The 23,681-nt window shown below is 36.3% G+C and overlaps 1 protein-coding gene across 5 annotated transcripts in view; it reads left to right on the plus strand.

Annotated features, from left to right (window-relative positions):
- The window catches only part of LOC116303613 (uncharacterized), a 134,149-nt gene that overhangs the window by 22,444 nt on the left and 88,024 nt on the right, over positions 1-23,681 (plus strand). For all 5 annotated transcript variants that reach the window (XR_016121357.1, XM_089038183.1, XM_089038181.1 and 2 more), the window contains exons 4-9: positions 6,141-6,319; positions 6,412-6,714; positions 6,897-7,223; positions 14,195-14,360; positions 15,560-15,747; positions 18,599-18,907. Coding sequence is in view for 4 of the 5 variants with exons in the window: in XM_089038183.1 (XP_088894309.1) it covers positions 6,141-6,319; positions 6,412-6,714; positions 6,897-7,223; positions 14,195-14,360; positions 15,560-15,747; positions 18,599-18,907 (1,472 nt within the window). In the remaining variant the exon portion in view is untranslated. The remainder of the gene's footprint in view (positions 1-6,140; positions 6,320-6,411; positions 6,715-6,896; positions 7,224-14,194; positions 14,361-15,559; positions 15,748-18,598; positions 18,908-23,681) is intronic.

Below are 23,681 nucleotides of genomic sequence, written 5' to 3' on the forward strand. Positions count from 1 at the left end.
CTTTTCCAATCAGAATGGTAAGAGGATTACTCTTACCATAAACATCTTTAGCATGAGAGTCAAACACTTTAAAATGACCATTATCAGTACAGTAAATAATGCCGACAGCAATACAACCAACTGTTAGAATAAATGAGCGGTATTGTTCAGTTAGCAATGATTCGAAAGCTTTTTTTATGCCCATGCAATATTGTTATCCTTCAATGGTAGACTCACCATGAACATCACCGGTGTAACTTTCGCTGTATTCTAGCTGGTAATTTTCTTCTAATACTGTAAGCATTGCTGGTAATTCTGTTAGTAGTAAAAACGATTGTTGTGCAAGTTGTGACAAACTGCTATACAATTGATCCCCAATATGCATGATTTGTTTTAAGTCATCAGAGTTGGTTATCCCTTTCATTTGGTGATAAATTAAAGCACATAAACTCATTGCAACACATTGTTGCCCGGCATTTTATCCAAATATAACAACATCCCCTTGACTATATGCTGCACTTACTGTTTTACTAGCATTAACATGGTGGGTGACAGGACCTGGGTTTTTCTCTATATCATTAAAAAGCTTGTAATTTACACAGTTGCTTTTATGATCTAAACCCTTATACTCGCTATATGGGAAGTTACACGAAAACCACCTTATGTATTTGAGATATTTATCCCTATATTTATCGGTACTGGAATTGTAAACATATCTCATTGAAGAGTTAAGTTTTCCTGTTCTAAATATTGGTTTCCTTCTCATTTTTTGTACAAATCTGATACCTGGTTTGTACTGTATACTTCTCTTTTTCGTTGCAATATCTTTAATAAGACAATGAACTTTCGATGCCTTAGGCGTGTTTTTACTTCAATTTCTGCATACATAACTCCTTAGTTTTCTGTTTTTCTGGAAGACACGTTTTAATCTGTTCACTGGTACTTTGCTTGGTTCATGATCGCGTCTAGAGCCATGACTATCACATTCGACATGATAATTATGAAATGCATACTTTGCATAACGAGATCTGAATTCGTGTACTTTTATTGACACTAAAACATCATTATGTTCATGTACATTTGTAGAATGGATAACTTTTTCTAGTATGTTACAGACACCAAGAGCATTTACCACGTCTTCTACTAAGCACGTGCGACTCGATACGTAATACTTAAGCAATAGAAAACTTTTTCCGTGTTTACATAGCCTGATAGCAACACGAGGGGAGGTTGGGAGAATTCGAGACAGTTATGCAAACCCGAGACGTAGTCGAGGGTTTGCATAACTGTCGAGAATTCTCCCAACCCCCCGAGTGTTGCTATCAGGCTATGTAAACACAGAGAAAAACGTTTTCTATTGCTTTTATAAAATTAATACTAAGGGAAAACATTACCACTTGCAAGAAAACAAATCTTCATTCGAATTTGATTCTTATATCAAAATACAAATTCTCCATACATCACGAACTTCGATCGTTAGCCAATCAAATTTTGTGTAATAAACGCCAAGGAGGCAAATGTGAAGCGAGAAAGAATCGCTAGCTATTTTAAACATTTATCACTTCTAAAACTTTAAAACAAATACAAAGAAATGTCCAAAGATTGAATAGAAATCTTAATAAAAGATTTCAGAATTGATTATCTTTACGAAAGTGATCAAAAGTGGATAACAAGTGTCACTGTGAATGGAATTCTCGGTTGAAAGAAACATGGTTTTGCTCAATTTGACAGCGAGAAAACATGGCAGCGAAGTTGATTGTTTCGTCTTGCCTCGAGAAGATATTTTGTGGAACTGAAGAGCTATCGCTGGAAAAAGTTTGAAGCTGCTGACTGTTTCCTTGAAATACTCGTATTCTTTATCGGGCGGTGCATTTAAATCATGAGAAAGCACGTCGCTGAACAACCGCAGCTGTCCTGACGGAGGACGTGTGTTGTAGCTCCTGAGGGAATACTCTTTGCGGTGACCAACGAGAGATTGTCATGATATTACGATCAGAAAGACCTGCATGAGACCATAGGGTTATGCCTGTGGCCCTGACACAAGTCAAAATTATGAACTTCGTCTTCAAAATACATCTTTGGGGGCGTTTTTTTCCTCGAAAGAAACTGTAAATTTTCAATTTTTGAACTTGTACCGGGAAAACACGAAAGTTGTGACGTCACAACTGTGTTTACATACCCTCATGCAAACATGGCTATCAACCAATCACAGCGTGCGTACTATTTAATTTATTTTATAAAAACCAATAATGTTCACAATCGCTTGTACGATATAAACACAAATGGTTATTTGTGCAAAATCAAATCGTATTTTACGACTATTGAATACAGCAAAAACAAACAAATGAATCAGGATATTTAACAAGAAAGTTAAAATTACATATTTACTTTTGAAGTTGCTTCGCTTACTATATTCTTTATCCAATATGGCGATTTGCTTGAAGTTGTTTGCTTCACCCTCGAGGTTCTGCTAAAGGAGATTTTCTGTTATTTCAACATCTGAGGTGTTCATTTCAGCGTCATAGTTTTCTGTTGAGTCACTAGTCATAGTTTTGGCAGTCTTTTCGAGGTTTGTGCTCGAATATAGCTCATTTGTTACCTCGTGAGTCCTAGTATGAATTTGGCTAGTAATCTTACAAATGTACATGTTTTCAAAGATTTCAACGCTTTCAAGCTATAAGATTCGTGGACCGACCCGTTCCGCAAAAGCTCTACATCTTTTAGTGTGGGCCTACCATGAATGGCGAGTGCGTTTCAATGTGGGATGATCATATAAGGCATAGCACTTTCCAAAGATTTCTTCACGCAACAACTTTATAATCCCACGAACCGAAGCAGAAGGAACGAAGAAAGCAGGGTTTAGATTAGCATTGATTAACATGCGGTTATGATTCTCATCCCCAGTTCCCAGCGACCCAGCTAGGACGCCTGGGACCATGACCCCCATTTTGGCGACCAAATACGACGAAAAAGAACGGCCTGCATTTTTAGACTCGGGTTCCTGCGGAAGCCCGAGTAATAACTCTCTCCTGTGTAGAAGAAAAGATTTCCTTAAGATATCAGGGTACCCCTAGCAACCATTGTGCATTCAATTCTTAATAGCACAAAACCTTTTAATCGAAACCTCGAAAAAGTATACATTTTCTGAAAGCTGAATAAATGTAGAAACTATTGCTTTATTATTTTTTGTAAAATATTTTTCTCCTTTTAAGTTAGATCGAGTTATTCAAATTTTCACCGTGTCATCTTCGCGGAGTTCGATGACAGCCGGTAATGATCGGAAACCAATGCTTATTGCCTTTCCGAGATCGCAAGACATCACTTGTCAAAAGTATGTCTCCGATTTTTGATTAGTTGCCCCGATGCTTTTTATACGCTCTTAAAGTTATGACGCTGCTAATCATCGGTATACGAGCCAAAATTCACGATAACTTTGGAAATAAGCAAAAACTAAAAAATTGCAGACATAATTTTAAAGAACAACTATCCAAGATGACTTCCTCAAATTTCCTTTGACATATGACTCAAAATGTACGATAACTGAACGCAAATCACTTCCGAGAAAAACGCAAAAATGTTTCTGACTGAGCGGAAGCGCCTTTGTTGACACAAACCGTATTTTTTTTATTACTCGCTATTAAAATTCACTATCGAAATTTTTTTTGGGGAAAATCGAAGAATATTATATATTTTATAGCAAAATGTAAATTTTTTGAAGTCGGAAAAAGGAAGGCTTTTCATGAATGTTTCACGGCAGTCGTGCATGCAAAGCAAGAGCCAGACAAAAACTTTCGTAAAAAAAAAAAATCTTACATTCATTCATTCATTTTAGAAATTCTAGTATATAAAAAAGTATCTGAATGTTTCTCTTATATTTTGGAAGAGAAAAAACTGGGAGTACCCACGCGTTTTAAAAAGTTATGATTTTTTAAAGTATTTTTTTTGAGGATAAATCGTGTGCTAAAAGCGTGACAAGAATGACGCTGCGTTACGAAACAGCGTGACCAGCTCTGTTTTTGGCGTGTTTGCACGAGTTCTTTGTTGTTTTACAAGCAGGAGGAAAACCGGAAGAAAAAGCGATATTTCAAGCCTTCAGGGTACCAGAAAACTTATGCAAGTCGAAGAACAATAATTAATAATTCCCTCCTGTGTAGAAGAAAATATTTCCTTAAGCAAATGGTATGTAAAAGTATTATTTTAAGTCGGAAAAATGACGGCTTTTTATGAATGTTTTCGTGCATGCAAAGCAAGAACAGGCAAAAACTTTCGTAAATGAAATCTTACTTTCAGTTTAACTTCACTATTGCACTAGACAGATTTAATAAATCAAAATCAAAATTTTCTTTGTCAGTATGCCTTTTGCGTGAATGTTTTTGAATGTATATGTTTTAGCGAGTGAAAGACAGTTTGTATATAAATACCAGTTTTTTCAAAGACAAAAGTTTATTTTATGTAGTTATGCTCGCAGGAAAACCTAAATAAATGGTTTAGATTTGGTGTAATGTGTGATTCCTTTTCAATTTTCATTGAACTTTAAAACAAACTAAGCTTATCTGTATGGAAATATTGAAAAAGTTATTTTATTATTCACCGATCCAAGGCGATCGAAACTGCTTTTTCTAGAACGTAACTGAAGTAAAAACATATGATTTTTCGCCAAAAACACCCGTGTTTTTGAAGATTACCATCTTTAAAAGATAGTTATTGCTGTTGTTCTTTGCCTTAAATTTGTCCCAAGCCGACGTTTTCTGTACCTTTGAGTGTTTTGAAACCCGCGGGAATCCCTTGATGTAGATGCGCAGTAAGATAATAGTAAATAAAACAAAAACGTTGTTATATAAACTCTGTTTTATATCTCCAGCAACAACAACACGCACATTGCCATGTGCAGGGGCGCCCTACAAACTACAGGGGCCCTCAAGGGGTGGCGTCAGGCTAAACGCTAAAGTAACTTATAACAGTGCTATGAATGGTTTGATCATCACCGGCCAACAATGGTAAGATCCGTCTACATGCTTCCATCTGAGGAATACGACTGCACCGTAAGCTAACTCGCCTCCATCTGAGAATCCGTAGATTTCTGGAGGCCCAAGTAAGTTGCTGGGTTTTAGTTGTCGGCAGCTGAGGCTATATGTCAGGAGATGATTCATTAACTGCAGGTTTCCCATCCATCTTTGTTAAACACTCTCAGGTAGAATCTCATTCCAGTAAAATCCTGAGCTCCACAGCTCTTTTAGGTCAATTCTGAATTTCATTGTGACTGGTGATACGAGAGCGATGTTTCTTGTCCCAACGATGACCGAGTAAGTCTACAGACGGCTAGGCGTCGGACTTGTCGACTTCATCATCACTGGAATGCCAGACCTTGATTTCAAACTGGCCTTTGACCAGTGTGCTGTCTATGTCCTTGGTGATTTGTTTGGCTTCGGACACTTGTTGTTTGCAAACAGCGATATCATCTACGTATGCATGCTCCTGAAGTTCCTTGGCAGCTTGAGAAAAGTCTGCTTGCGAGGCCTTGGCTAATTTGTAGCAATGTCAGATGCTGGTTTATCCCCGAAGCTCAGTCCGAGCCACTGATAAACCGTAGGCTGTTTACTTGTCTTCTTTGTCCAAAGGAACCTATGAGAGACTTGATCAAGGTGCACCATGACTTGGTTGAACATTTTGCGGATGTCACTAGAATACGCCACGTTACCCCATCTCCAAACTATGAGGACATCTGTCGGGTTATAGATGTAGTTTGGGAATGGAATGGAAACCAGGTCGCATTGTAGAATGGCAGCGCATTAACAGTGCACGCCGACCACACTTTCGCAATTGATTAGTTCATATAAGTTTCATCAATGATGCAATCAAAGCTTCAGTAGTGATCTATCTCCTTTATCAAGTCGATTGAGAAGTATGTCATTCTTTCCTTTGGGATGGGATAGAATGGGATGGGATGGGGAGGTTTGGGATAGGATAGGATGTGATGGTTTGGGATGTGATGGCATGGGGTGGTTTGGGATTGGATTGGATGGGATGGTATGGGATGGGTAGTTTGTGATGGGATGGAATGTGTTGGTTTGGGATGGGATGGTATGGTATGGAAAGGGATTAGTACATTGTTGATGGCTAATACTTTCACATTGTTAATGTTCACTATGACTTTCTTACAGGGAAGTTATCCTTAGAGTAGAGGATGCGTCAAATGCCCCACTCTTTTATATCAAGAACAAGAAACGTGGACCTCTGTTTATTCTCGTTGAAACCATGAATGCGAAAGTGAATTACTACTCTTCGTACACTTCTGAAGGTCGAGGATTTAATTTGAGATACTACGCCTTTAGCATGTCTGGTAATGACCGTAGGTGTTAGCGTTTTATTATATAAAACATTATTTATATTTAATTAAATTGTCATTGTCAAGCTTTCGTTTTATAATTCTAGAGCCATGTGACAAAACCTGGAACCTGTCCATTATCCAGAAAGATCCAGGAAGAATCAATGTTTCGTGGTCCCCCGCACCACAAGCATCTCACCAACCTGGTTCTACATACACTTTCTTGGTTTTATATAAAATGGTTAAAAGTACATACACTAACTTTACCACCGGTGCGAGTTCGAGAACGGCTAGGATTGAATTTCTGTATCCGAACACAACATATTCCATACGAGTGATTGCTCTGGACACGTCACATATTGAGAGTACAACAATATACAGTTGTGCACAGCTGGTGAAGACACTTGATGGTAAGCATCCATATTTCTCCTTCCAAAAATCCAGATTTCTTTTATTTAAGGCAGCAATTACGAGGCTACCTTCAATGCTTTACTAAGATTGGCCTTATTCTAATCGGAGTTATAATATTTCTGGTCACAGCATTCATCATCACTGTTTCTTTTCTTTTGTTCTTGACGTATTCCGATAATAGTAATTGTTCGCCTGGTCGGAGGTTCAGATAATACGAACAACACACAAGGTCGAGTAGAGGTTTTCTACCATGGTCAATGGGGAACAGTTTGTGATGACAGCTGGGACCTTAAGGATGCTAATGTTGTTTGTCGTTTTCTGGGTCTACCAAAAGCAGTGGATGCACCACGCAACGCAGCCTATGGTCAAGGAACTGGTCCAATTTGGATGAATGGTGTACGCTGCAGCGGAAGTGAATCATCTTTGTTTCAATGTGAGCATAAAAGACTGGGACCGCATAGCTGTAGACATTACGATGATGCAGGTGTTGCTTGTGGACTGCCACCATGTAAGTGTGTTATTGGTTTTAATCTATGCATTAAGAGGCAAATAGACAATGGGGAGTACTATTAATGAGTGACCTTGCATTCATGCACGTTATTAAGCATTGGAATTGAAACAGTTCTATGTTTGGGTAAAACGACGTACACTTCAATGGAGATTCAAGATTCAATTTATTCTTTACACCATTAAATATTAACAATAATTCACACTCAATCAAAGAAGAAAAAAGCTATTTACATTTTAACTCTATAATAAAATGGTTTTATACAGCATAAATGACAAAAAATTAAATTAACTAACTGGTTGAAGAGAAGAGAGTATATATATTTATCATATGACCTGCATCTGCCCGGGCGTGCGCTTTTAAAAAGCCTTCGGGAAAATGGCGTGAGCAGGGCCGTACGGCCGTACGTCCCTGCTCGAAACCTGCGACCGTATTTATTTCATTTTTTTTCTTCTTGAGGGTCATATGATAAAATGCTCATTGACTGAGTGAGGTTGGGCCGCACGGGAAAATATTTAGCTCTCGGTCATTATTCATATACAGTTACATATTCTTACAGTTACCATGCGAAAAAGCAGACCTAAATCGAACAAAACTAAACATAAACATTTTTAATCAGTGGTATCACTTTAAGAGGCGAACAACAAAACAAACAAATCAGACGCTATGACGAGACGGAAAGGCCTTGTTAGGCATGAGTGCTCATCTTCAAAGCCACATGGTGGGAATCATCATGCGCAAAATATAACGACCCCACAGCATTTTTGGGCTCAATTATCTTTACATAGTCATCATCCTAATTTGGTAAAAAAAAAGGAAAGTGAATACTTTCTGATTATGTTTAGAAAAACAACATGCAGACAGACAAAATGCCTTTTTGTGAGATAACGTTTTGTCAATATAATCTTTGTGATAATATGAATACATAGGCAAAGGCATTACAACATTATAGTTATTACTTACCCCATGTACAGTAATAACTATTTTTTTATGGATGACCTCCGCCAAAGTCCTGATTACCATAGCTGTTACGAAGTTTTCTTTCAGCAGGGCTAGAATTTCCCGCCAGCTAGAAGGCACGTCCACACCCCCCACATCCAAAGTGCAGACAAATTCCATACGGTTATTACCATCATTCTAAGATAAACCACTGGCCTGATTAATATCTTCACATATGGAGCAAAATGTGTATTTAGAAAACTACTCAATACATACATACATACATACATACTTTATTCGTCCTCTATAAGGCTTTTCAGAATAAAGGGCCTAATTAATTACAATTAAAATAATACTATATATAATTATATAAGAAGCAAAAAGAAAAGATCAAAGAATAAAGTAAATAAATAAATAGATAAATAAATTGTGCATTTAAATTACATTAAGGTTTTAAAAAATCTGAAATAAGATGTTGTTTTAATGTCCGTTTAAAGTCTTTCACGGTTGAGCTCAACTTAAGGGCAGAGTCTAGTGAATTCCACAATTTGACTGTTCTATAGTAAAATGATCTTTGTCCAGTAGTCGTTCTGCAAAAAGGTATCTGCAGCTTTTGCGAGTTTCTTGTCAATGAAAGAGGCTACAAGCTAAAAGAACTTACATCATATTGATTATTTCCCAAATAATCAAATACTATAGTCTTTACAACTTCCCAGCCTAGACCAAGCTGGTGACCTGCTGCCCTAAAAAGCAGTCTCCGTCTCCAGCAGGATTAAAAGCCAACGCGAATCCTGTTTCGCGAACCCTTTTTAGTAGTGATCTATCCATTCTAAAGGAGAAGTATGTTCAAATAATCAAATTAAAATAATTAGATCAGCTATTACTGGTAAACTTGGGAAATCATTAGCTTTAGTTATTCAGTTGTAAACATTTCTATATGCGGAAGAAAAAAATAGAATACAATAAATGTAGTGGCGTCGAATGTAATGGAATAGAATGGAATAAAATAGAAAAAACAGTTCCAAACTAGAGCGACAGAGCTCGCAAGGTGTACCCTTTCAAAATATTAAGGGGCCTTTCGTTTATTACAGCGCAGGAGGGGGTGTTTCATGGATTTATTGGTATTAAGAGATTAACCCCCTCTCGAAAATTTCTCATAAATTTTTGCCTCCCGCGTTTAAGCATATCATTTTAAAATTTTACCGCTAAATTCTCCAAAATCAAATTTTACCCCTCTCTCTCAAAACGCTTTTTTTGAAAACTTACCCCCTCCTCATTAAAACCACCAGCTCCCCACTGTGATGCAATAAACGAACAGTCCCTAATAATAATAATAAGAAAAAAATTGATTTGCAAAACTTGAATGGGCAAATGAGGAACATACCATGAGAAAAGTGATTGTTTGGGGGGGGAGGGGGGGGGGGATTTCGGCCTCGCATAGTTTTTTTTCGGCCTGACTATTATGAAGGTTATTTTTTCTTGTTTCAAGGGCAATTTTTTTTTTTTTTTGACGAGATTTGGTTGTATGATTTTTTTTTTAATTTCAAAATGTGTTTGGATTTTTTCCACCCCCCCCCCCCCCCACCATCTTTTTTCTAAAGGTCCGTCCCTAAGTATGAAAGAACCATGGAGTTGAAATAGATATTATAAATATTAATTAAATTAGCTAAGTTTAGTTTATTTGATTCGTTTATTTGATTCCTCCAAAATGCAAGATATAAAAGATAATTTAACTATATACAAGATGTATTCAAGATAGAAGAAGGGCAAAATTATAGTAACTAAACTAATTATATGCCCTTGAATAATTACTATCAGTCTTTGTTAACAAACTAGATAATTACAAACAACATTAAACAATAAATAGACAAGTGACATGAAGTCAGATATTGATGTTTTAGCAATTAATATTGTAAAAGGTAATGCCTTTTCAGTATCTTTTAAATGTTTTTTTTTTAAGTTTTCCTGATTTGCAAGGAGGGAGATCATTCCAAAAATAAGGTCTTATTATTGATGGAAATTATTTATTTATTTATTTACAAAGCTTTACCTCCAAATAAAGATATGATAAATTACAAAATAATATACAAAACAGACAAAATAAAGAATTATTATTATTATTATTATTATTAATTTTATTAATTTTATTATTAAAGAATCACGAATTTCCTTATGTTTATTCGAAAAGAGGACTTTGTAATAATTCTTGTGAATCTCTGCGAGTGATGTAGTTGTGTTCAGAAATCGAGTGATATTCAAAGTTAAGTGATTTAAGTGATGAATTGAATTAAAAATAACTTTCGATATTCCGTAAAAAGATTTTGAAAGCTCCGATGATGCAATCTGGTAGTATCGCATCGAATAAACAATGATTCTTAAAAGAAAGAATTCATAGTGCTGTTTCTTGCGTGCTGAATTTATAATGGTTTCAAATGTTCTGACATTGTTTTCAATTCAGTCATATCATACACGGCATTAAAATAGCTCAAAGCACAACATTTGAAAGTTAAAGTTTACCTTTACTTCTTCTTGACTTCTTCTTCTTCAAAGCCAAAGCGACAAGTCGTCTGTAGCTTGTGGTGTTGCGCAACATGAGAGCTCTTTGGTTGCTGCAAGTACAATCTCTTGTAGCCGCAGCCAATGAGTATTGTAGGCTCAGCCGGAGTAAGAGACTGGCGCAAATTCGCATAGCCTAAGATGCAAACTTTGTTGTACATTTTTTGATTATCAGTATATAATTAATACTTTTAATTATTTATTTCCGGAAATTTTTGATATAATCTGAACTCGTTTATTTTTTTGCCTTAGAATTAAAAATTTTGTCAAGAATTCAAAGTCGTAGTATACCATGTTATGAACTTGAAAAAACAGTATGGCGGCCTAGTTTTGTACTGGGGATAGACCCGAATGCCGGGTTATATTATTCGGATATAATAAATGTAAAGATGTAGTTAAATAAATAAAATTTGACAGATTTGATAGCTATTGGGCTTAATACAAAGAGAGTATACACTAGTAATATTCATCGACTTTAGTGTTTTCAGTGCTATTAATTATACAATGTAAAAACGATCCATGAAATGTTTGCAGACTGTTTATGCATGATTCAATCAAAGAACAAGAGACCTCTGAACTTATATAGTATATATCTTATTGGAGTACTGTTTGTTATAATAAAGGTTGTTTTATATGATTTCAAGCTAGTGTCTCTATTTCATGATGTAACGGGTTTTCTCGGTTATGCCGGGGATCGAATCGCTAGGTATAGAAACAGAGTAGTCTAAAAGAAATAAAGTATAAAGATGTAGTATGAATAAAATATTTAGTGCATTTAGTGGTCGATTTGATAGCTATTGAGACAAAAAAACTGTTTGTTTCAGTATGTTAATATTAAAGTCACCCATCAATATACAAACTTTTTTCTCACTGTGAATTTTTTCAAGAGATGAAAACAAGTGATTTGTAAATATATCAGGATTGGCATTAGGGTGTCTATAAAACACAACACAAATTATATTTTGATCACGATTTTCAATCTCAACCCACAATGTCTTATACTCATTTTCTGTAGAATTATAAAGGTCATCTCTCGAGGTATAAAATAATTTATCATTAATGAATATAGTTGTCAAACTCATTAATAATTCATGACGAAAATAGAAACAAAGAAATCACGACCATGAAGAGTGTTGTAAATCTGATACAAAATTGTGTTCATTGCATAAACTTTAAAATGGATTTTCTTGGCCAGATTCACTTTAATTTTGAAAATTTGAGTGAAACACAAAGGAACTAACCAAGGCGTTTGATAAGCAATCTACAATATTTAGTCTAATTCGTGTCCGTGTTTTATCCGGCCACTCATACTGTATGTAATGTTCAATAAACGAGCAGGAGTGTTTTATCGGGTATAAAACCCGAGGCGTAGCCGACTGGTTTTAGACCCGATAAAACACGATCTGCGAGTTTATTAAACGGCTTAAAAAACTCATGATGTAAGTTCTCATATTATTCCGAATTCTTTACGAAATGAACCAAGTTTGATAGAGAAATTAAATCCAAGTTAATGTTTATGCAAATGAAGACGAATCTATATCAGATATAAAACCTCCTTCACGGTCATGATTTCTATTGTGTTTCCTTCATGAATTATAAATGCATTTTAAAAATATTACTTAATAGATAATTACTGAGGCACGCAGCATTCGTAGGTATAATGCAGACAGCTGAGGGCTGTAGAAGGCACAAATGTAAAAACTGGACCCAAATGTAATAAGGGTCACAAATGTAATAAACTTTGGTCACAAATGTAATAAAGGTTACAAATGTAATGAACCGTTGGTCACAAATGTAATAAAAAAAATTTTGTATCAGTCTCAAGGCCAAAACTAATTGTGCTTTTGTTGTAAACTCAAAATCCATTGTACAACTGTACACCGTGCATGCAAATTTTCCACATTTTTTTTCTCCGATATAAGATCACAAATTGTTTTTACAATTTCCAAATTCGTTTAATTTTTAAAACGATTCACAACATTAAACCTAAAACAAGCTTTATTAAACTCGATCAACTTTTACATTAGACAATCAGATAAATAGGTATAAAATAGAGATTAGAACATCAGTATATCGTTTTCATGTTCTTCGTGCATGTCAATTGATTTTGTGACATAATTGACTTACTTTTTTCTTATAAGCTTACACGAAAACCGTTAGCTCATTTCAGGGAGGGGTCCGCACCCCCTGCACCCCACCCTAGATCCGCCCTTGCTTCCATCAAGTTTGCAACTGAAACAGTTCTTCAGTACCAAACTCTTTAATACTTCGGCAAACAAACGATCGATCGAACAAACGAATGAATGAATAATGCGGAATGTGATGTTTTAAGAGGAAAATTATTTTCAGAGTACTGGCATTAAACCATGGTTTTGTGTTGCAGTTGTTTGGAAAAATATCTTTTGAAAAAATAGTGATAACTTGTGATCTTCCCGAAACTGAACTAATGATCGACAATTAACCATTGAGACATCAAATGAAAGAAGAAAAAAAAAAAACACACGTACACACAAAAACATGAAAATAAATAGCGAAAAAAGAAATAGAAATACATTATTCGACATTAATTCCATTTTATTATCAATAACAGCGTAACTTTATGAATAGAATTAGCATGATATAAGTTATTTATGATCAATTTATTTTCGATAATACAAGCCACTTTCGGATCATGTGAGTATTAATTAAAGTCAGCTGAATTTTTTTTAATTTTTTCATCTTATTAGAGTGTGAACAGTATATCCGTGAAAGATTAGTTTTACTAAATTGTACAATTCTATTCAAATTATATTGTTTTCTATTGTTTAATTAGCACTCTCCTCATACTATTTAGTAAATTGCATTCCGTGGATATATTGCTTGCACTCTATTATATAGAGTACAAACACTAAAAGTGTGCAACACTTTGCAGTATTTAGTAGTACGTAGTGCTAATTAAACGTTAGAAAACAGTAGGAATAGCATAATTTAGCAGTATTTAGTGGTATTTATGTTACACACATATAGTGTTTGTACTCTATTTGATTATATTTTTTTACTTGGACTGATACATAAGATTTCTTTCGGGTTTTTGAACATGTACATTTGTGACCTTTATTACATTTGTGACCAAAGTTTATTACATTTGTGACCTTCATTACATTTGTGACCAAAGTTTATTACATTTGTAACCCTTATTACATTTGGATCCAGCTTTTACATTTGTGCCTTCTACAGGGCGTACCTATGAATGCTGCCTGCCGAAGTGATTATCTAGTATAATTATTGTTCTTATCAAAATCCAATTGTTTTCTTTCTAGCTTGTTTATCATAGAAACAAAGCCAATAATGAATGAACTAAATATGTCTGATTTTCCTCTATGCATTCGTTGGGATAATGCAGACTGAAAACAATGGATTTTGATAAGATCAGTAATTATATATAGATAATAGACCAACCTGATTATCCCTTCACAACATTTTTCGTATTTATTTAGTGATTTCCTTGAACATTGCTAACTTCACTGGTGAGATCAGCAGTCCCGGATACCCAAGATACATGGAACGAGCCCACTACGAGTGGATATTCAGACCTCCCATACCACGAGCACGTATAGCTTTGTATATAGAAGACATCGATTTGTATCGCAGTTACGATACTGGGTAAGTGTTCAGTAATAGTTACTACCATCTGTCCGGAGAGCGTGCGAACTGACCAATCACGGTGCGTTTTGAATTTCAGTCGAGCGGCCCTCGTTCTCAGTCCTCTTTCAAGAAAAATACACACGGCTCGACGAAGCTCGGGAGGGATTTATAATAGAAAATAGAGTTTACAACACTTTGGAATGTTTCTTATATTATCTACATAGAATTTCACTGTTTATTTACCTGCAAAGGTGAATAAAAGACGATTGAATGGCTTGAGAGTAGCGTTTGGTGATTCTGGCATTCACGAATGCGAGTAGATTCAAAGGAGTTTCGTTTTTTATTCTTCTTTGCCTTGTCTTTGGCTAATAAGGAACTGAAACTTCGAGCAAAAAACCCGCTAAAAAGTTGATGGCTGCCTCTAGGTCGTTCTTCCCATCAAGTAGAGTTGAAACAACGATCTGTGGATGCTCAAACAGGTGTTATTTTGTTATTTTCTCGCTGAATGACTCAGCCTAAGCACAAGAACCTTTTTAAGTACTTATCTTGCTATTTGGAATATTTCTCGACACATAGCAAGTAAAATCAAATGTAAACAAACTATTTTTACGAGTGAAGAACCAAGACAATTCACGATTGTTAGAGTCATAATTATATTCGCATTTATTCATGTTTCTTTCACTTACAATCAACAGAAGTACTTGTGTGTAAGTAAATAAACTCAGATGAGGCTTTGTAGACACAAAGGCGTGAAAAATTTGCCACTATTCACTAATATAGGCAAATTTTCAAGATGGCGGACTCAAAATTCATGTGTTGAACCGCGTGGTCTAAAAGTGAGAGACTGGTAAGAGGGTAGCTCCATTTCCACCAACAATCCTTTTCGCGCGTAGTCTTTCGGACAGCTGGTATAGAAAAAATGTATATGTTCTTTGTATAAAAGGTGCGATATTAGAATATGAATTAAGTAATTTTTTTTTAGTCGTCTTCTTCTGCACTGCGATGGATGTCTTCTCTACGTTTTTGGTTTTTTTCCAAACTAAAAAAATTTAAATAAATAGATAAATAAAAAACCGATCTATCCGCCTTATCAAGTCGGTTAACAGACATGTCATGAAATGGGATGGAAAAGAATGGCATGGGATTGGATGGCATTAGTATAGTGTTAATGACTGTTACTTAAGAATTATTTATTGTTTACTAATACTATCTTACAGGAAAAGTAACCTTACAGTAGAAGATGCGTCAAATGCCCAACTCTTATACATTCAGAACAGCAGACGTAAACCTCTCTCTATTCTCATTGAAACCACGACTGCAAAAGTGATTTATTACTCGTCTTATTTGTATAAGGGCCGAGGGTTTAAACTGAGATACTACGCTTTCAGCATGTCTGTCAATGACCGTAAGTCTTAGTGTTTACATAATGCTTATAAAGAATAGAGACAATTTTTAAAAATTAATTGCTTTATAAGATATTTTCTTCATATTTTTGTTTTGAAATTTTAGAGGTATGCCACCAAAACTGGAACTGTTATAGTATTTAAAAAATGATTATGAAGAATCGAGGCAATATTTTAGAACATAACAAGCCGCAAGCCCGTTTTTTTGGCAATAAGCGGAATTTAAATCCGCATACTTGTGGCGTGTAAAGATGGGCGAGGTGTTTGTGCCACAGCAGGGTATCCACCTTAGACCGAAGTAGTATTTACTTTAAGATTGTATTACACATTAGAATGATTATGTTGCTCTGCCAGCCTCTGCCGGTACCTCCATGGTTAACAGCCGATTTTAATGAATTCGATCGCTGTAGATCGTTACTAAATATACTGGACAGCTAATCGAATCTACACGATGCTATTCTGATCATGAAATTGATCTATGTTGTTCGAAATATGCCGTCGAACGGTCAGCGATTGGTAATGTACAACATGATTCTCGACTCAAAGATCACATTTTCGGTCTAGCAGAAAATTCCAGGTAGATTTTGGTACAGCAATGTTTCAAGAAGAACCTTTACTTAGTTTTTGATGGTATTGATCCAGGAATTTAGAGTATAGTTGATGATATATGATCGTATTTTAGGCCAAACGTCTAATAATATAAATTGGCGCGAAAACTGAAGTCTGGCAAAAAATTCGATGTTACGTCCTATTTAGAGATGCTCTTTCTGTCGAATACTTCAAAATTATAGCTATAGTAGATCCTTCACACTCGTGCATGCCAATTTGGAATATATAGCCCTAGCTTTTATGATAAGATGTTCTTTAAATTTGACAATGAATGCTGCATTGTTGCTGCATATGTTCCCGCGCAAATTAATGTTGTATTTCTTTAATAAATTTTTAATATATAGCTAGAAAATGGAACCCTCTCTCCTTGCTTTCTCAGGCGGCTCGCCCGAAAGCAACAGAATTGCTCAGGTGGCTCGCCCGTAATTCTGTGAGAGGCTACATTTTGAATTTATAATCGATCGGAGTCTAGTTTTAATTTTTTTGGAGTAGTTAGAAAATGGAACCATCTCTCCAAAGGAGGATGTTTACCTAGCATGCTTTGCGCGCCTCCACCAACTATATTATCACACTGAAAAGTCACGTGAGCTACTCATTTTCGCTTTGATGTCAATGCAGAAACATCGACTATGGAGATTATAGAGGGAAATCGTGAGCCCTTTTCCACTTCGGATCTTCTCTTTCTCTACTATATTGTCAAAAAGGATCAAATAGACTGAATTTGCTGGTATTACGTGTTTTAAATTTGTGACAGTTATCAGCCATCTTCCCAGGCATTTTTATTGAAGAAAGAAGACTTGCATCGTTTTGAACAAAGACAGTCTCGATTTTCCGGAAGAAAATCGCTACTGAATAAAGTTTTATCTAGCAGCTGTTGTTTGAGGTAATATACAAAAGCCATGTGTTAAGTTTGTTGTTGTTTATCTACCCTTGAGAAAAATATACCATCTACTTTCTTCGATTGATCATTTTCTTCGAATGTCTTGCCTTTGTATTAATTTGAACTTTTAAGCTTTTTGTAAATTTGAGTTCTTAAAGAAAATTACACTATATCTGCACTGTGAAATGATAGGTTTGGCTTTCTTGAGTTGAATAAAATTAGTTTCTAGTGGTTTGACTATTTATTCGTTTATAGTTTGTTAGATTAAGGAAATTCTTGAACTGTTTGTCGGGCTTGTGACACGTGCTGTGAATAACAGTAAGCTTAACTCTTTTTCCTCTTTAAAAAAAAACCTTCGATTGATAAAATAAAAAATAAAACATTTTAAAATTGTCGTTGCTATTATATGAAGTATACGTTTGAATTTTGAAATCAAGATTATCAGATTTGTCTGAAGATACTCAAAAATACAATTTTTGGTAATCTAGCAGGTCACGTCAAATCAAGGACGTAAGACAAGACGAAGCGAAACACAAGGCGAATTTTAGTGGAAATTGTAATGGCCGTATCTCACTCAAACGTGGAGACTTAAGGAGACTTAAGGGATATAGCATAGTATGAAGGCTATACTTTGTGTAGGTGTTTCCTTTTTAAAATTTTCTTCGTTTAATTTCGACTTATTCCCACATAATTCAAAGCCTACAAACACTTCGCTTGTCAAAACAATTTTTATCTTTTTCTACCCATTCATTGATACGGCATATTTTGATTTTTCTTGTGGCAAAAACTACAAAAATACCAAACAAGGTCCCAGTTAAATATCCAGACTTTCTATTGTTTGTCAGTATGGATGCAGAAAATATTTAATAAGCAAACGGCTGCTGTTTTTGTTTGGCGAAATAATCGAGGAAAATCGTCGTCGAGAGGAAATTTTTCAAACGAACGCTAAAGACAGATGCATAATGAGTACGGCGCGCAAAGCATGCTAGTGAAACATCCTCCTTTCCTCTCTCCTTGCTTTCTCAGGCGGTTCGCCCGAAGGCAACAGAATTGCTCAGGTGGCTCGCCCGTAATTCTGTGAGATGCTACATTTTAAATTTCTAATCTCTAATCGTAGTTATAAAACATTTCATAGTTAGAACTAAAAGCGAAAAGGTAAAAAGAATAACAGCACTGCTATTTAATCGTATTACGCTGCTTTGTATCGAAGTGTCAATCCAATTGACACGATACTCGAAATTATGGTAGTAACCATAGTGATACTTGGAACATGCTGTCACAAATATTCACCAAAAAAAACGGCCTTGCGGATTGTTATGTATTTAAATTATCATTATATCGCAATAAACGTTTTCGTTTTATAGTCCTAGAGGTATGTCACAAGAACTGGAACCTGTCCATCATCCAGAATGTTCCAGGAAGAATCAATGTCTCTTGGTCCCCTGTGCCACAAGCATCTCACCAACCTGGTTCTACATACACCTTCTTGGTTTTATATAAAATGGTTAAAAGTACATACACTAACTTTACCACCGGTGCGAGTTCGAGAACGGCTAGGATTGAATTTCTGTATCCGAACACAACATATTCCATACGAGTGATTGCTCTGGACACGTCACGCATTGAGAGTACAACGACATACAGTTGTTCGCAGCTGGTAAAGACACTTGATGGTAGGTTACCACAATTATCCTAGAATTAAGGCAACATTTAGGAATTTATTTTCGATGTTTTATAGAAAGGCCTTAGCAATACAATAATGCAAATACCGGGTATACGTCCGACGGGGTAGCTAGAGAGTCACACTGCTTTGATTATTTAATAATTACGAAACCTTTGTTTACAGCTATTGCAAAAAAGGGTGAACACTGAGTACTGCATACTGAATAGTGCATTCCTATATTACCACCCCTGGATCCGCCACTGTCACTATCTTATTTTATATGAATACTTTATTGATGAATAAAAGAATACAAAAAAGAAAAACTATATAACCTGCATATAGCTAAAGCTAGTCTAGGCAGGTTAAATTCACAGAATATACACGTAGATTTACAAAGATGTCTTTATATGTTAATAATACTAAATAATCAGAGTACAAAGATCTGAATAGGAAATGAAAAGTAGTTCACTGAGTAGAAAATGTAAAATAGCTCATTACAGATAGACTTACTTAAAAAGTTTGAAGATCTCAGTATCATAGCGATTAATATTAAGATCGTTTAATAAAACGGTTTTGATTTCCTTTTGGAAGTTTTTTTTGGATAAACTCCTAATGAAAGGTGGTATTTGATTCCATAGACGTGCACCCACTCGCGAGAAGGAATCTTTTTGAGTGTTTAAACGTGAATATCTAGTGTAGAAATTATCACTGGCAGAAGATCTTGTTTCATAGGAGTGAATATCTTTTATGTAAGTAAAGAGTTTGCTAATATTACTGGGAATATAATCATATTTAACATCGTACATTAGCTGTGCTACTGAATAAAAATAAAGAGATTTGATTGGTGAAATTTCATGTTCAATGAATATTGGTATTGCACTTTTAATTGATTTCACGAAAAATATTGACCTTAGAGCGCGCTTCTGCAGAATGAGCAATTTATCAGTAAGCTTTTTGCAAGCTTGACCCCAGGTACATATTCCATATATCAAGAGCGGCTGTAAGAGGGATTTATACATTTTGATTAGAGTATTTTTTGGAACAAAATGTCTCAATCTGCTGAGAATACCCACTATTCTACTTACTTTTTTGCTTATATAATCAATATGAGGCTTCCAAGATAATGTACTATCTAATAAAACACCAAGATATTTTACATAATCCTTTTTTTCAAGCTGTATATACTGGTTACTTTTATAATCCAAGATTTTAACGTTCAATGAATGTTTTGGTTTGTTACGAGCTGAATGGAATAAAACAAAGTTTGATTTTTTGATATTTATGGTAAGTTTGTTTGCAGTGAACCAATCATGGAGCTTTGTTAGTTCATTGTTCATTTCCTTTTCAAGGGTTTTTAAGCATTTATTCGAGTGAAGTATATTTGTATCGTCTGCGAAAAGATGAAATTTTAAAATATTAGAGGCCATACTAATATCATTTATGTAAAGGAGAAAGAGTAAAGGACCTAATGTAGAACCCTGAGGGACCCCAAAATTAATTGCTTCTTTATCCGATATATGATTACTAACACTAGTAGTTTGAGTTCTCTCAGACAAGTACGATTTAAACCAATTATAGACGCATCCTCTCACGCCATAAATATAAAGTTTTTTCACGAGAATGGAATGGTCAACAGTATCGAATGCTTTCGCTAAATCAATGAAAACTGCACATGTGTATATTTTGTTGTCCATATTATGTTGTATTGTACTAATTATATCAAGAAGTGTATGTTGTGTGGAGTGATTTTTCCTAAAGCCATACTGCATGTCAGAGAGAATATGATGTTTATGTATGAATGAATGTAATTAATCTATTATACATTGTATTTTCAAAGATTCTGTTAAACACGGAGAGAAGTGATATAGGTCTGTAGTTACTAGGGTCTGTATCATCCTCCGATTTATAAATAGGACAAATTTTGGAGATCTTACGTTTTGTCGGATATCTACCTGTTTGCACAGATAAGTTCATCAGTTTCGCAAGATGTTCACTGAGAAACGGTTTAGATGCTTTTAAAAAATTAACTGGGCAGGAGTATAGACCATAAGCTTTATTATTAGATAGCGATAAAATTTCATCATCTATTTCAGATGCTTCTCTTATAACATCTTTGTTTCATGGATACAGTCGCTGTTCGCCTGGTTGTAGGTTCAGATAACACCAACAATACAGAAGATCGAGTAGAGGCTTTCTACCATGGTCGATGGGGAACAGTCTCTGGATACAGTCATTGGGGTCTTGAAGAGGCTGATGTTGTGTGTGGCTATCCAAAAAGGAGCCTCCCAAGGCATGCTACTACACACCTCCCAAGGAGGAACCCAGGGAAACCAAGCCAAAGTCTAAGATTCCACAGATGGAAGAGAGATATGTACTATCCTATCCTTCCTTTTGCTTTTGGTAGTCTTCTCCCTGCCTATTTTGCAATATAAAGGCGGGGGTTTGCTCCAATCTATTTTTTGTACTTCTTCTTCTAGGAAGTGTCCCTAAACAGGAGTCGTAGTATGTTCTTTTGTGCAGCCTTCCAATACACACTCGCTGCACATCTCCTCTTCCCCTGGTATGGCCGTGTGTATTTTGTACCGTTCTTCGAACTTTCCGACTTTGCAGGCTACATATATTTTCTCTCCACGTAGCACTACGCGGTGTCCTCTTGCTGGCCAAGCATGATCTATTTGCCTTGGTACTATGTATCCCAGTATCTTGTACTCTCCTGGAGGTATTTCTTGCATTCTGTGCACCTTTGGTTTATGGTCGTCCTCGCCAAAGAACAGCTTCCGCAGATTGTCTGTTCTCCTTCCCATTCTTTCTACGACTTTCGTATGCTTTGCCAATGCTTCTTCCAAGGCCTTCCTGTCCTCTTCCTTCTTTTGCAGGATGTTGTCCTTTCTTTCCAGTAGCTCGGAATGGTATATCTTCATAGCCTCTACCCACTCGTCCACTTCCAGGCTATCTGCTATGTCCTCCAACAGTAGGATGCGTCTTCTCTTGGACAGGAAAGATATCTTTCTATTGGAAGGTACTTCTAGTATGCCAAAGGAGCTTTTGTCCACACCTATCTTTTGTGCTTTCTTTGTTCGCCAAACCCATTCTACATGTTCCGTGGGGGGTAGCATTTCTGCGATGGTAGGGGAATCCTTGTGTACGCGGGTAGGAAACTTGGACGCTGCCAATATTGTAGGAGAGTCTTTGGTGTAGCAACGCAAAGGAGCTATTTCTACTGGATCCATCCCAAGGACATCTATGCGAAAGATTGGACAACGACGAAGGCCGAACTCTGCTAATGTCTAAAGTACACACTCTTCCCACTTCTCGTTTCCTCGCACTCGTACTCCTGCTATACGTCCAGTTGCCACATTGCAGTACCAAGCAAGGAATATCTCTTGTGTTTCTTCGCAGCAAATACAAACAGACCTATCCAAACACTTTGCAAGAGCAAGCCACATGTTTTTGGGTGGCTGCACAACAAATTTATCCTGTAGGGGTTCTATTGTTTGTGCAATAGTATTGGTGTTTTTTTTGGAGAAGCCTTTGCCGTAGATGGATATTTCTACCCTTGTGCATCCTCTTGCTTGCACATCTGGGTGCAGGAATGTCTTTCGAAGATGCTCGTTTGGACAGTCTACATACTCTGCAAGCTTTGCACCTACTGGGTTTTGCACTTCTCCGGCTTCGAAGTTGGAGACTATCTTGTTGTATATCTTCGTCCTCTTTCCATCTTCCATCCAAGTACATACGTGTTCTCCAACAGTATGCGTATTTTCCAATATCGTGCCATTGCGCCAACCGCTACTATGCTGTAGTACGTATCCCAGCTCCTGCAAACGACGTACCAATGCCGCCCTATCCAAAGTTCCGGAGAAGTCTTGCGTGTTGTCTATGGAGTATATTCCATATCCGTGGGCACGTAGTAGGGATCCAAATTTGGAAATCTTTTGGTCTACCACTTCTATAGGAAGCTCGGAGGCATCTACGTTGGCTACGAAGTATCCGGCAGGCTCTACGCCGTGTATGCTACTCCATCTGTATCCAGAATCTATCTTGGCAATGTTCCGTACTATGTTCCCATTTCTGCAGGTGTGTACCAGACTAGTTGGCAAAAACATGCCAAATGTTTCCGTAGCTGCAGTGGATATTTTCGATACTATTGCCTTTGCATTCCTACACAGTAGCTTCTTTCCATACAAATTCTCTTCGGAAACAAAGCCATAGACAAATACATCGTCTACGAAGGGAGGAAGCCCAGAAAGAGGTTGTAGGCTAGTTGGTCCTTCGTTTCCTTCCAAATACTGGCATTGGGATATATCGGACAAGAGGTTTCCATCGTTTGCATTGTCCAAAAGCAGATGTGCTAGCAGTCTACTCTTTGCATGTATACCCATCTCCTGCAACGTTGTCGAAATGCTCTTTTGGTCTTCCATTCTATACACTAGAGGATAGAAGGTTTTGGACAACCAATAGTAGTATAGGGAATGGGGGTTCCAGCGCAATCTCAACACGGGGTAAGACCCGCGTCAAAAAGCCACCTACGGAAACAACCCACTCCAAGTGTGGTTGGGGGCAACAGCGCAAATATGTTAGTCTATATATGGAGTGCGAAGAATGTAAAGAGTTTGCTTATGATTTCTGTGTAAAGTGCTTGAAACCCAAGTTTGTTACCCCACCACCAAATAAGTATGTTTGTTGTGACAAGAAAATGCAAATAGAAGACGACACGTCAGCACAGTGTTACGAATGTGGTAAGAATATTCGTAATGCCGTACCAAATGCTACCAAAGAGCAAT

Source organism: Actinia tenebrosa, unplaced genomic scaffold (genome assembly GCF_029948245.1).
Source record: "Actinia tenebrosa isolate PJP-AT-01 unplaced genomic scaffold, QUT_ActTen_1.0 PGA_scaffold5__44_contigs__length_20552954, whole genome shotgun sequence".
Lineage (NCBI taxonomy): Eukaryota > Metazoa > Cnidaria > Anthozoa > Actiniaria > Actiniidae > Actinia > Actinia tenebrosa.